The following is a 15,309-nucleotide window of genomic DNA, read 5'->3' as shown; positions in this document are numbered from 1 at the left end:
GGGAGAATGATGCCACCAGGAGAGAACTTCTCCCGGATTAGGAGGGAGGAACAATGGCCCGAATCCCTGACACAGAGGCTTAGGAAGTAATGGAGAAGGGCTTCCTTCTGACCCTGGCCCTCCCCCAGGCCTCATCACTGTCTTTCTGGGTCAGGTTTTGTACCCAGACCATGATCTGGCCCCATCTAATTTTTCTCAGACCTCATTTCCTGACCTTTTTTCTTAAAACCGATGTCTTAGCAACACTGATGTGCATGAGAATTCCTGTGTGTGTGCACGCATGCAAACTTTTCCCTCCGCCCCACCCTACCCTGGCTGCTTAAAGTGCAGTCCTGCAGTGCCAGCATCCCAGGGGCCTGTTAGAAACACAGAATCCCAGGTCTGTCCCAGAGCTACTGAATGAGAACCTGCATGTTAATAAGCTCTCTGGTGATGGTAGGTACCGTAAAGTGGGAAAAGCCCTGCACTAAGGCCCTACTTCTTACAGAAGTGCTCTGGCAGAGCAGCCCTGCCTGTGCAGAGCAGACCCCCTCTCCAGTGCTCCCGTCCTTCTGTTCATCTCCTGTACGCAGAGCATCTCACATGTGCTCACCTCTTTATGTGCTGCCTTCACTTCTAAACTAGGGGTTCCCCACTGGCTGCAGACCATGCCACCCCTGTGTCCCCTACTATATGGTTAGAGCTTAAATAATGTCGTTTGTCACAGCTAATCACTTCTAAGGTCCTTGTGATTTTAAACTTTAATAACTAATTTTAAATAAATTTAATAACCAACAATATTAAACTTATTAAAAGTTTAATAACTAACCCAAATACCTGTGAACTATGTTTAAAAAGCACAGTTAGGTGAGTCATGTTACATACTTGAATCTGGATACTTTGAATGTGTTTACACATTCAGTTTAAAATTTTTTAAATATTACAAATTCTTTCAGTATTACAAAAACTATTTTTTGTAATTGAAACTTTCAAGCATACACAAAACATAGGAAAGAATATGAGCTCTTACCCAGCATCAACAAATAGCCACTTTAGAAAAAATATTCTTATTTCATCTGTTTCCCCTGCACCCGTCCCACCCACTCACTCTTTGGAAGGCTAGATCACTTAAAACAAATCTCAGATATACTATAACTTCAGTGTGCATCTGTAATTTAAAAGGGCTCTCTCTATATGCATGCCATTACTGTACCTATTAAAGTTAACAGTGATTCCTTAATATAACATCGTCAGGATTCAAATTTCCCTAATTCGAAGGGGAATTTTTATAGTTGAGTGTGTAGAAATCAGGTGAAAATTTTATTGCAAACCAAAAATAGCTCTTGGAGCCTACATGATAAATTTCTCATGCCTGTGGCCTCAGGATCTAATCAGGGATGTGAAGAAAATGATATTTGTCTTTAAATACCATTTGCAGGTTCTGCTCTCCCCCAACTAGCCTACTTAGTTTCAAAAACTGTATGAAACTTTTATAAAGAATTTGTAGGTAAAAGAGAACAAAGCAAAAGCCATGCGGGGTATTATAGTGCCTGTCCCTCAAAAGCAATGAAATAAACAGGAATAGGACTGGTGAGGCTGACTATTTAACAAGAGACAGACACGCAAAGGCTGGACATTAAGCCAAATGATTTCCTATTCAGTAGTCAACAGGACTTAAGAGATTCAGGAGGCGGGACAAACAGGGATAGTAAACTTGATGTTGGGATTTCCTTTTAAAAATCTATATTTCTTCTCTCTGTGATAAGAATGGGGGTTCTGAGACACATACTGGCAGAAGCAGTTTGAAGAGCAAATCCAATTTCCTGGGGGTTGTTCTCCTTTTAACAGTAAGTTCTGATCTGAGCTGCATAGGTCAAGAGCACGGTTCAGATCTCTCTCTGCTCCCTTTTGAATCAGACTTGGTCTCTGCCTGCCTACTTGTTTTAGCTCTTTGCGTAACAGAGATTCCGGTCTCCACACAATGGCCCACCATTCAACCACACTCGGCTTTGTCCCTAAACATTCATTCCCCCTGGCTCCTGCTGGGTCTGTTATATTCAGATATGAACTTTCCAGGAATCTGATCATGTCACAGGCCTTTTCCTGTATGACAAGTTCAATGCTGATCATGAATAGCGGGTTTCACACAGAGGGTTAGTATTATTCATGAAAATTATGACTCCACATCCAGAAATAGGGCAAAACTGGCCTAAAATAGGCAGGCTGGATCTCAGTTGAGTCCATCAGGCAATTACCAAGGTCTCCTGCTGCAAACAACTTGGGAGGTTTTCTCAACTCTATTAATCTGACAAATTAAAAGCACAATGTCCTTGCAGACTCAAGGTCTGAGGCCTGGCTCAGTGGGGACCCTGGTGCCCACAGGGTGAACAGAAGGGTTTTCCAAAAGACCAAAGCCAGATACTGCTCCCTCCTCCCACCGCCCTAAACCAAGGGCTCCCAGTTCTCATTCCCAACTTCTGTGTGTCTTCCCACCTTGACCATTTCAAGACCAGCTTTAGAAGCTCTGAGAGGGTTATGAAAGTGCCTTTAAGAAAAATGACATTTAGTCTTTCTTTTGGAACAGTGAGACACATCTGACAAATATTACAAATTAGAGGGGACCTAGGTGGTTCGTACTATTTTGCTGGAATTCTCTACTCTGGAACTCAGTGACCACGTGAGTCTGCTTCCATTGGCCCAAATTATATTTTATAAATGAGAGTGGAGGATTATCTTTCTAAATAAAAGCACTCGGACTGAAACCCCCTCTTTGCCATTCCTAAGAGAATGACATAGGCTGGTACTAAAAGACCATCATTGTGCAGAACAAATGGACCGAGGAAAATCTGCTTTCCTCTCCCCTAGCCCCTTCCTTCTTCACATAACTAGAGCCAAAAGAGATGTTTTTCATTTTAAAAATTTGATTAAGCAGCCTGGGCAAAAGCCTATTCTTCTGGTCTTTACAGTTTTCTCATTTTGGCAGAGCTGAACCAAGGTATACCAGGCTGGAAGGACAGGGAAGTGAGGGCCTAACTGCTGGGCAGTAGTGAGACATGCGAAAGTTTAGCTCATGAAAGTGAGCACTGGTCCCCCCGAGGCAGCAGAGTTCACACTGCTGAGGTGGGCACAAGGAGAGAGGCTTGAGTCCCACTTGGACCTCCATACCCTTCCTGACCTGAGGAGTGGGAGAGAAGGCAGGAGAAAGGGTAGATTTAAATCATGAGGGAAAAAATCCGGGTAGGCTTATTATGAAAGAGCAGTCCTTTCCTTCAGCTCTAAGAACTGAGAAACTCTATTCCTCTGGCATATTTAACAAGACATTATAAACACCGATTAGTAAACGCCTTATGGCCACCATGTGTAGTTTTGATTTCCATATGTTAAATCTTCCCGCAACATTTTCAACCTTATTTTCAAGTACCTTTCTAAGATCCCCTGACATATCACATATGCCCTGAGGGTCAGGATACCTTTCTGCCTTTACATACATATAATAAACACTGAACAGGGAATGAAGGAATGAACAGATTAGAAGACAGATCTTGTGCTAAAAGGCTGAAGAAAGTGGGTTTTCCAGTAGTAGGGAGTGACAAATTGTGAGCTATTGTAATATAACAATAGAACATCTTTATGCTAATGTAAGGAAAGGAGCTATCACATTGGTTTTGAAGGTATCTAATTAGACATTTACTGAACACCAGCTTTCATGGGACACAGCACATCAAATCTAAACAGTAAGTAGAGTCACAACTTAGTTTTACTGTCAATAAAAGGCTCTTCGTTCATTCTTTAAAAAAAAAAAAAATTGGCCACACCCCGTGGGATCTTAGTTTCCCAACTAGGGATTGAACTCAGGCCCCAGCAGTGAGAGTGCTGAGTACTAACCACTGGACTACCAGGGAATTCCCTCATTTTTGAAAATTAATTCCCCAAAGTCCAAGGTACTGTTTCTTTTTATGGACTGCTACCAAGCTGGTGCATCTCTACCCATCGAAGAATCAGTGTGAGGAAAGCCAGTGGAAGGTGAAGTTCTGGGCTTCTCCATGGAGGCAAGGGGGTCCTGAGAGAACCTGAGGGTCTCCTTCCCAAAAAGCCTCCATGAGAGAAGTGAAAATCTTCAGCCCAGGTGGCTTTCCTCCCACCTGCTCCAGGAAGCCCACCTGCCTGCCTGCACTATCTGCCCTCCCCTGCTCACTCTGGGGCACTGGCCTCCACTCCGAAGGCCTAGTGCTCGGGGCCAAGGGGGAGTCAGGGCCTTACTCTGGCAGGTGGGGATCTCGCAGTACTTCCAGTAGACGCCGTCCTCGTGCTCCGCCACATAGCACCAGGGGCTCACGTCACCGTCTGGGTTTCTGGGGAGGGAAAAGGACACACCCGGTAACACTCCCTTTGTTTTAAGTCAACTGGCTTATTGCTTTTCAGTTTTACCAACCCCCACCAAAACCAAACCAAACAGACAAAAAATCTCCAGCTTCTGTGTTGTTTCTAATAATTCATATGTATCTTAATGCCACCTCTCATGAAGAAGAAAAAAGTGGGACTACTACAAGAATAATGCAATCCACTGCCACAGAAACTTCAGAGCTTGAGGGCGGGGTGGTGGGTGAGCAAAGGTGAAGTGTGTTTACACGAATTCACTGCAGTGTGACCGGGACAACTGACCACTGACTAGATGATTCCAAACAGCCCTGGCACCTTAACTGTGAACACGGGGACCCCATGACTGGGAGAGCACAGGTGCCCATAGAACTGTGCATAAACATACGGATGGAGCCAACGGCCAGGATGGAGACTCGGAGGCTCAGAGTCAAAGGTCCTGAAGATACGCAAAACCCCCTTTACTGCACAAGTTTTCTTTCAATGTTGTATTCTAGGGAAATCTTTACTTGCAAAGATGTTCACCACAGCATTTTCACAATGCAAAAAAGTTAGAAACAATAATTAAAGGTTGGTTAAATAAATATGTCCATATAAGGGAAAGCTAGACAGCTGGTAAAAATGTGGTGTAGAGACATATTTATTAATATGGAAAGAAATTCACATGTCTTGTTAGGTTCTTTTTTTTTTTTAAAAGGCAGTTCTAAAACACAATGTATGACAACAATCCCATTTTTGAAAAGATATATTTAGGGATGGATACACACCAGATCCTTGGAAGTATTTATCTCTAGATGATGGGACTATAGGTATTAATAATTCTAATGTTTTTATTTTCTGATTCCCTTTATTTTCTTATGTCTTCTAGAGTGAACACTGTGTGATTTTTAAACAATAAAATAAAATTCACACGCTCCAGACTCCACTGACAAGTTTTCAATAGGATCAGGCCAGTCAACTCACCTGTGATAGAAATGGGTCCTCTTTTCACTTCAAAATACTAACGTCTCAGAAACTTCTAAAGAAAACTACACCAAAGAGTCTCAGTCAGAACAGAGAGTCCTGTTATCCTGGTACCAACTTCTGACATGGCAGTAATAATTGCAAAAGACTTATTTCACATTTCTATACAAGTAGCTTGGAATAAATGGCTTTAAGGTCTTTTCAACTCTGAGATGCCACGACAATAATGGGCAGTGCTGCTGAAACACAGCAAAAGATGGCAGGGGTTAATGGACACACAGAAAAGCCTTGCCTCTCTCTGCTGCTTTTCAAGCTCCCTTTATTTGGACTCAGAAGGCTGGAAACCTGACACTCCGGTTAGGCCGGAAATGGGCATAAAGACCCTGCGGCCTAAGCTTTTGGAGCAGCCCCTATCAGGCCTGGGAGCGATCAGCCTATTGTGCGGCCCAGAAGATAAGCCACCCTGAAGCACAAAGGGTCCTTTTATTTTTTGTGCCCAAAGGCAGGTGCCAGCACCAACCCTGCTGTCCCAGCCTCTGTCCTCCCACCCCCAACCCAGATACACAGAGCCCAGAGAAGCCCATTCCCATCACTCGCCATCTCTCAGACATTGTGACTGGGATGGCATTGGAAACATCATGTAAGACAAACATGGTGTCGGGTGTCAGCTGAGAAATCAAAGTTGGAGAACTTGTACAAAGCCCTTCTTTAGACAGTATTTCACTGTCATTTTCCTCCCTCTATTCAGTGTTTTGCTTTGATGTAGGATTTGGTAAAGTCTTTCGAAAACAACTGTTTGTTATCAAAGTTAAAACCATTCTGAAAAGCATCAGAAAAGGTTAAGAAAGAACAGGTAAATTCATCTTTGATTCCGCTTCGGTGCTAAAACAAAAGGTCCCAGGGCTCTCTAATGTGATAATAATCGACAATTTCAGTGTCCCTTTTTTGAAGGATAAACTTAGGTCAGGTCTGGTACATTTCACCAAATCAAAGGAGAGGCCTGCAGCCAGCCAAGGCTCAGGAGGAAGGTGGTGCTCCTGGCGCTTAGTGTTTCCTTAATGGATATTTACTGGTACGTGTGTGGGAGCCTAGTGGTGGAACTGGGTGCTAATCTATAAGAAAATAAATTTTTTTTTTCATGTAAATTAAACCTCGTGGGAAATTTAAAATCAGATTTAAAAACAGGAGCACATCTGAGAAGACTTGCTTGATAGAAGGCATCAGAAGAATAGGATAAACGAACAGCCTAATACCAAGAGATAGTTTAGAACAAGAAGATAAAACAAAAAACAAACACTGGTTTCTCTTCCTAAGTACTCTTCTTAACCCAAGCCAACTATTCCCAATAGAAAAGCTAGGGGAAGGAAATAAGCCAGAAGTGAAGTGGGGTTCATTTCTTTTAAATATGAAAGAAAAAAATTAATGATCATGTACAACTTTGAAAATAAAATGTAAAAGGATTATTTAATGAGCATGTGTAATATTAATGCTAAAATGCAAAAGACAGCAAAACGTGAAGTAATATATAAACAAACTGTTACCTCTGGGAAGAAGGCCTTGTTGGAGAGGATTTGGGAGGGAAGAGGTAAAATGAGGACTTTATTTAAACTATATATATATAGTTTATATATATATATATATCTATCTGTGGAGAAGGCAGTGGCAACCCACTCCAGTACTCTTGCCTGGAAAATCCCATGGACGGAGGGGCCTGGTGGGCTGCAGTCCATGGGGTCGCTAGGAGTCGGACATGACTGAGCGACTTCACTTTCACTTTTCACTTTCATGCATTGGAGAAGGAAATGGCAACCCACTCCAGTGTTCTTGCCTGGAGAATCCCAGGGATGCGGGAGCCTGGTGGGCTGCCGTCTATGGGGTCGCACAGAGTCGGACACGACTGAAGCGACTTAGCAGCTGCAGCAGCAGCATATATATCTGTGGTGTTTGAGAAATTTTTTAATAAACTTTTAACACTTCTATAACAAACAAAAAATAAAATGTAACATAAAAAACAGCAATCAAAAAGCAAACTAAAAAACAGTGCACTAGTAGCTATGAGGGAATGGCCAGTTGGTGTCCATTAGAATCAAGATGAAGCAAAGAGATGAAGACAACACGGACTACAGGCCTGGAGACTTCAAGATAAGCCCAAGGGTCCTAGATGTGGGCAAAGGTACCTGGGGAGGGCAGCAGGTAAACACTGGGGCCCGTGCAGTATAGGTATAAATATGTTGTCTCAGCTGGGTCAACAGTGCGAAGATCCCAACATTCTGCTAGAACTGGGGGCAGAGTGTGTGGCTCAAAGAGTAACTCAGCGATCGTTTTTCCCTGCCCCAGTGGCTTAAGAGGCTGCCTTTGTACCTGTCCTAATAATGATTAAATTCAGCACGTGGCTGAACCATGAGTCACGTAACCAGGACCCTGGATATAAATACCTAAGACGTAGCTATAACCAAAGGTGCTCTGGTCCCTACTGACCAGTGACTCTCAAGCTGATCTGGATCACTGACAACTTTGAGAATCTGATCAAAGCCATGGATCATCTCCCCTGACAATCACAAGTACACACTTGAAGCACCATGGAGTTCAGCCCCTATGAGGGTCAGACAGCAGGTGAAAGAGCAAAGAAACACCCGAGTATACTGAAAGGAAAGAAAGAGCACAAATCTGCTGGCTACAGGTGCTCCCAGAGCAAGGTGGTCCTGGGCTGGCAGGATGTGGGACAACACAGGGCATCTTCCTTAGCTCAGAAGCAGAGGGAAGTTCGGGCCACAGACAGTGCTCCACTTGCCCATGACATCCACGGCAGCTTAAGAAGCTGAGTCTTCTGGTGGCAGCGCCAACAAAGGAAACCCTCCCAAAGAGACATGGAAGTGATCAGACAGGAAAGCAGAGCTCTGCAAACCAACATCAAAGAGCCCCAAGTTGAAAAGAGATTCTGTGTTTGTGTGTGTGTTTGTGTGCACACGCGCACGCAGTTTTGCGAGAAACGTTTCTAAAATAGTAACAAGAAAGGCTTTCTGAGTTGGCCAAAAGGAAGACAAAGCTTTGCCTAGTCGTGAGCAAGGCGGGAAGAGACCGGAGGAGGGTCTTACCTGCAGTAGTTATGCTCGCCCACGCCCCCCTCCCCGTTGGGGTACTTCAGAGTGTTGTAAGGATGCTGGAAAGTCTCGTTCCAGAACAGACATGGCTTCCCACCTTGCAGTGCCGTCCAGTTCTGTGTTCCCCTGTAATCTGCACCGTTGGCTGTGAAACATTCTAGGAAAAAGAAAAGACAGAGCAAACTAAGTTTCTGGCAACATCTATAGCTTCCTCCCTCTGTGCTAGATGTCCTGTTTTGTTTGGATGGAGCTGGAAATGGGTAGCGTTTTGCTGGATCCGAGACACAGTGGGTTGAGCACTGGTAGGACTGGGTACCCTCCAAAGCCCAGGCTCCTCTTGGCACTTGCTTGTCTGCAGACACAAGGACATTTTCCCCGAAAGTATACAGATCCCAGCTAGGATATAAACAGGGAGCTGAAATGTATTGAAGCCCATGAAGTGAACCGGGAAAACCCCCAAATCTGGGAGCCATCCATGAGGAACTCTGGGTGCTCAGAGGGGGTCACTGCACCGCCAGCGTCTCTGTGTGGTAACTGGAACCAGGGCACCAGCTCTAACTGAGCTCTCTTCTACGGCTGAAAGGCTGCACTGACACTTGGATTTAATAAGACCATCGGATACAGCAACGCTTTGGAATCCCAATCACACGGGTCTGGGAATGACTCACATTCCCTGGTAATGAAGAACAGTCCTCCCTATGCTGCTTGAGACGGAGGTGCCACAAAACAGACAGTCAACAGGAGGGAGTGGGCGCTGAGCTGGCATTTTCTTTCACCTCCTTCTGAAATTCCTTCCTACAGGACACGTTCAACATGGTCTGAGTTCCCTTTAATAAGAAGACAAAACCCTTGCAGGTGCAACAGTTGTGCTTCTAAAATCTGCCTTTCAGACTTTGTGAGGGAGGGGTGGGGGCTGGATGGGAACCTCGGCTGAGAGGATTTTCCCCCACATATTGCATGCATTACATTCGCAGAGGTTCACAAGAAAGGCACGGTACAAAGAGCGAGTTCCGAAAATTAGCTTAGTTGAAACTGACAGATAGAAGCACTTCAAACACTTCTTTAAGATGTATCCCTAGGAACCTGACAATCTGGGGGAGTTACGCTAACATTCTTGGCTCTGTTCCTTTCCCTCTCCTGGCATGTGCTGACCCACAACTTCCGGCATGAAGGACTCACACCTCCAGCTCCCAATGTGGGGCGTGCTCCTCTTCCAGCCTCAGCATGTGCATAACACGGGCAGGTCTATACTCTGAAACGTATCTGAAACCTACCCGCAGATCATCTCTCTTCCTGTACCAGCTTCCTCTCCCAATCTGGGCCGGTTTTGCCCAGAATGGCATGGTTTTATGGACAGCCAAAATAATCGGGAACCCCAGGCTGCACAGGACACCTCGCACTTCACCTACACGTTGTGAGAAGGGTGACTTGTCATGTTCTGAGTCAACCGAACCCTCCACCAAGAGTGTGCACGAATTTAAAAAGTTCAAAGGTAACTGAAGGAGGCAGCTCAGTATAGCAGAAAATCCACTGGTCCCAGACCTGATGCCTAACAGCTGTGCGACCTTGGATGAATCACCACCATCCACATCACTGCTGACGTTTACATGGGGTTCTACTGAGTGCCAGGCTCTGCTCTAAGTGCTTTACATCAGCTTATCACCAGCCCAGCCCGGAGGCCTTAACACCCCCACTTTGCAGATGAGGCGACTGAGGTTCAGGCTCACACCCTACGCTGCCTCTGACAACCCCTTGGCCTCACCCGTGCTTTCCCGCTCTCCCTCACCCTGCTTCCTCTCACAGGTGAGTCCTGTGGACTTCTGTCAAACGAGTTCCTGAAACTACCCTCTCCTCTCCGTCACCTTTGTCCTGTTCACCATGGGAGGACAATATGGTCCGATTCGGGTCCCACAGCATCCACTTTCGTGCTCCCAACAACCTGTTCTCCACACAGGGCTCAAAACTCCCAGAGAGATGTGAGCACTGGGAACGAAACCCAGAGCCTTCGTCCCTGTCTGCGAACCTGTGAGACGTCGCCCCAGGCCCTCTCTCCACCGACCAAGCTCTCCCCTCGTCATTTGCTGTGCTCCAGCCACATTCTTCTGCTTTTAATTCTATAAACACACCATGCTATTTCCTGCCTGAAAAGTTCTTCCCCTAATACTTCCCATCACAGACTAAACATTATCTCCTCAGAAAACCCTTCCCCACCATCTCCACTGGTTTCTCTGCCGTTCATTTGTTTCCTTCGTAGCACTTATCATCACTAGGAATATATATGATCTGCTGGAGACAGAGGGAGACGTGTGTGTGTGTGTGTGTGCGTGTGTGTGCATGTGGGCTCGTCACACCAGAACCCTACCCAGTCTCAGGCTTAGAGCAGGACCTGGGAACCTATATTCCTAAAAATCTGCCCTAGTGATGATTCTAAGAACATCATGCCAATCTCTGCCAGTTACTAGAATCTTAATTTCTATGTGTTAGAAATCTTTTTCCCCTATCGAAAGTGACTGAGGAGGGGCTTGGGAGCCAGAAATGTGGGCTGACCAACGGAAAGCCTTAGCAGTAGACAGCAATCTGCAGGGCAGTGGGTCAGTGTTCCCTGATGACTTGATCTGAAGAAGAAGAACGTGGTGGCCATCCATACAAGGGCCAGCCCTCTGGAACGGGATGAGGTGGCATCTGAGAGATGGGATGGGTACAAGCAAGCCTGTTGGCTTTAGTCTGCTTCTCCCAGACCCAGTCTTGTTCTTAATTACACTAGGGAAACTGAGGCAGTGTTACCAGATTTGACAATTATTTTTTGAGCAGACTTGCCCAGTGCATGTCAATTGTGTGTGTGTGTGGCGGGGGGGTGGGGGTGGGGTGCAGGGGGACAAGAAAAACAAACGTGAACACCCTGGATTACAATTGTGTGCATCTTGATTTCATCAGAATACTAGGGTGGGTACTAGGACAAGAAGAGGAAGCAAACAGTAAATGACACAAGAAGGACTTTCTGGGTAGAGGGCATGGCAGGCACAGACCCGGAAAACTGCATAGACTCTTTGGGAAAGTGCAAGGCCGCTCCTCTGACCCAGCCAGAGTAGGGTGAGTATGCGGGGAAGGGTGGGTGGGACATGAAGAGGAGGGGCCAGGCAAGACCAGGATGTGTAAGGTCTTGAAGGCCACATAAGTTAGGTTTTTGCTTTTGTCCTAAGAATGAGAGGAAGTCATTGGAGGGCTTTGAGCAGAGAAGTGACGTGATCAGATTTATCCTTTAGCGGAATTGTAGCTGCCGGGAGGAGGAGGAGCTGTGAAGAGCGTGCCAAGCATGTGGCAAGGGGACCCTAGGTGGCTGTTGCAGATGATGGGCTGGAAAGAAGGGTGGCCTGGGCCAGGCTGGCAGCTGAAGGGTGGGAAGAAGTGGCTGGACTCTGGATGTATTTTGAAGGTAGAACCAAAGTATTTGCTGGGGGGCAGGGGTTTGATGAATACAGGGTCCCAGAGAAAGAGCAGTTGGCAACAACACCAAGGAGGTAGGCCTGGGCAGCTGGGTGAATGGTGCTGCCATGTACTACGATGGGGAGGACCCAAGAGGCACAGTATCTTGTGGGTGGAATCAAGGCTTTGGTTTTGGACAGGAAAACTGGATGGAGATAAGAGAGTAAGCAGATGGCTAGATGAGCCCAGGGTTGAGGAAAGAAGCCAAGGCCAGATCCAGAAGTGTGGAGGTAACGGCGCCTGTGTGGAGAGAGAGGACATCTGGGCCACGCCCTGGAGCCCTGCCACATTTCAGGCCTGGAAGAAGGGCCCAGCCATGATGGCTGACAAAGCGCAGTCTGGAAGGTGGGATCTTGAAGGGAGAAGGGGTTTTGAGAAGGAAGGGATCATAAGCTGTGAAAAGCCCTGCTTTATTTCCTGCCTGTCTTCTCTAGCTGGAGCCCACTCCATTCATCTCTGTTGGACCTTTCCTCTCTATCAGAGAACCCCAAGTCTTTTGTTTTGGGGGACTGAAGGAAAACAGCCCTTAAGTTAGACACAAGCCTGAAGCACTCGGGCTTAATTCTGCCTTTCTAAGCTGGCGACGCCTTATCTTTTTCTCCATCACCAAAATCCTTCAAAGTATGGCTTGTGGCATTTATTTTTTAAAAACTGGAGATGCACTTGTGATCAGAGGAGGATGCTGATGGGCACGGGCCTGTCCTGCTCTGGCTCTGACCTGGCTGCTGTACCGCCTTCACAGCCCATCCCTTCTACAACTCAAGTTTCTTCATCTCTGAAAAGAGGGCGGTCAGCGAGATCAGGAGTCCTAATCCTTTAATGTACACAGAGACCTCTTGGAGAACAGGATGAAAGACAGGGATCTGATTCCCCAGACAACCATCACATACACAACAGTTTACAGTTTCAGAAGTGCTCATGGAGCCCCTGAAGCCCTTCTATGCAGCTCTGACCACCTGAACAAGTGATACCTACAGAACAGACATACATGCACATGTAAACTTCCAGGACGAATGTTAATCTCCAGGGTTATGAAACAGTTTAAATGAAATACTTTTCTCACTTACTTTCTAGCAAGAAAAACTTCTAGCATGGAAAGAGCACGATACCGGCTGGAGTTAGAGCTCAGCTCTGTGGTTTACAAGCTGCAGGCATGCAGCTGAACTCTGAGCCTCAGTTTCTTCACTGGTACAAAGGGGGATTCGATTATTAATAGCTTGGGACAAATGGAAGAATCAGAGGAACTGCAAGTAAAGTGCCTAGTACACAGTAGGTGCCCCATAAATAATTATTATGTAAATAAACAGTGCATTACTATGTTACTAAACAGTGTAAAAAAATTAAACTTTATTATAACTTTGAAAGTACTGTAACAATCACAATCATGTAGTTTATCCCATAAAAATACATAGCTATAAAAGGCAATATGTCATGGATGGACAGGCACACCATTCTGCTATTTACAGTTCTGTTGACAGTTACCAGGCTACCATTCGGGTAGAAAAAAATATGTAATGTTTGAAAAAGAGGGGATATATGTACATGTATAGCTGATTCACTTTACTGTATAGCAGAAATTTTCAACACTGTAAAGCAACTATATTCCAATAAAATTTAATTTAAAAGAGATAAATAAAAGGAAAAAATATATATGGTTTGAACCCTATGTTGAATTCCAGCATTCAGTGGATAAAAGGTAAGGCGAAAAACATATATGCTTTTCTTAAAATTCCAACTGTGTGATGAAACATGCCTTTGTTTATATATGCTACTGAAATCACATAATTCAATATTTGTACTTATTATAAGTGAGGAAAACGCCAAGTTAAGATCTTGTTTCAGGCAATTTAACCCTTGATGGGTTGTGTATACACTGAATTTTTAAAGTTCATGTTTAAAACTGTAATGAGGTATTCTGTTAAAATAATTAAAACCTGACATATATGAGATAGTGGTGGGAAAGCAAAAGATATTCTACTCCTCAACAACATTTAATAAAGTTGAAGAATAAGCTCTCAATGAAGCTCCAAGTCATTCCTAACGACACTATTTCCCTGAACCATTCCTAACCACACTATTGAGAAATAGAAATTTTTTCTCATACTGAGTCTTGAATTTTCCTAGTTTTCTGGTAGCTAATTACTAGTTAGATCTCTGTTGATGTGATTTTTGTGAGAGTCACCGTTTTTAATCCATCAAAGTCGACACACAGAACCATTCAGCATCTCTATTAATCCTATGTTGGAAGAATCTGGCTGATTTTAGCCTAGTTTGAAATCAACACGAATCAACAAGCATTAAATTGAATTATGACATCTTAAAATAAGGCAGAAAATATTTTTCCGCAGGAATATCTTCTGTTCTTTTAAAAGGTATCTATTAAGTTTGGCAGGCAGGTAGATTATAGAAATACAAGGCTGAAGTGGAAAAAGCTCCTTTTAATACTTAGATGGCGACATAAGAGTGTCGTCAGATGTTTGCACAACACACCTGGTGCGTTTCCAGTACAGACTGGTGTCTGGTGGGAACTTGTGTGTAGGTCCTCAATGCCTGCGGTCCCTGACAAAATCATCTTTTGCCCTCAAGACACTCAAAGGCACTTCAGAAATGCTTATTTCAGTTACACGGAACCTGGAGGTCAAGAAGTGTGTGGCCCTGGGAAGTCAGTGGTTCTCAGCTTTTCTCACCCCAATGGGGCTGAGCCTGTGAGAAGAAAGTCTACATCTTTAACACCGACGGCTCCCCAAGGGCAGGGATTCCCATGATTACAAGAAGGCAAGTGATCTAGATCTTGATCTAGATCTAGATCCCCAGAGAGAGGCTAGTCTGTGGGGAAGGAGGAGGCCTTCTATATACATGGTGCATAGAGAATCACTTGCAGAAAGAGGAAATGACACGAAGTAAGTAGCTGACACTGCGAGGTTTAAAGAAATCACCTGGATTTGGGTCTCCACTTCTTCACTTGTGAAATGAGGGGATTGGAGCCAACGTCCCTTCACTCTAAACCCTAATCTCAGGATTCTAACAAAATAGGACAGAGATGCAAAAGTCTGAGGTAATGTGACAGGAAAGGCTTAATGACTAAAAGTCTCTTCCAAGCTTATAATGCTCTAATTCTGTTTCTCTAATGGAAGCAACGATTCTTCAGGAAAACAAAACAAAACAAAACAAAACTCACCTCCCATGTGGGCCCTGCCTCTGGAGAGGCTCTTAAGCGCTCTTTTTTGCTTAGAAGAAGCTACATCTTCAACATATATATGTCAAAGAAAAAAGAAAAAAAGGGGAAACTTCTAGGTGAATACAGACTTAGGTTAATAGAGTCAGATCACCTAAATGCACCTTGTTTAGATCCTTGTTTGAACTGTAAAAAACACCCATGAGACAATCAGGAATATTTAAATACTGA

The 15,309-nt window shown here is 44.7% G+C and overlaps 1 protein-coding gene across 3 annotated transcripts in view; it reads right to left on the bottom strand.

The window, feature by feature from the left end:
* Positions 1-15,309, bottom strand: part of KREMEN1 (kringle containing transmembrane protein 1) — a 99,436-nt gene that overhangs the window by 71,468 nt on the left and 12,659 nt on the right. For all 3 annotated transcript variants that reach the window (XM_059876428.1, XM_059876427.1, XM_024977817.2), the window contains exons 2-3: positions 8,415-8,577; positions 4,240-4,331 (exon numbers count right to left, since the gene is read on the bottom strand). In XM_059876428.1, the coding sequence (XP_059732411.1) occupies positions 4,240-4,331; positions 8,415-8,577 (255 nt within the window). The remainder of the gene's footprint in view (positions 1-4,239; positions 4,332-8,414; positions 8,578-15,309) is intronic.

Source organism: Bos taurus, chromosome 17 (assembly GCF_002263795.3).
Source record: "Bos taurus isolate L1 Dominette 01449 registration number 42190680 breed Hereford chromosome 17, ARS-UCD2.0, whole genome shotgun sequence".
Lineage (NCBI taxonomy): Eukaryota > Metazoa > Chordata > Mammalia > Artiodactyla > Bovidae > Bos > Bos taurus.
The sequence above is the reverse complement of the archived record's forward strand: the minus strand, read 5'-3'. Positions and strand labels throughout refer to the sequence as shown.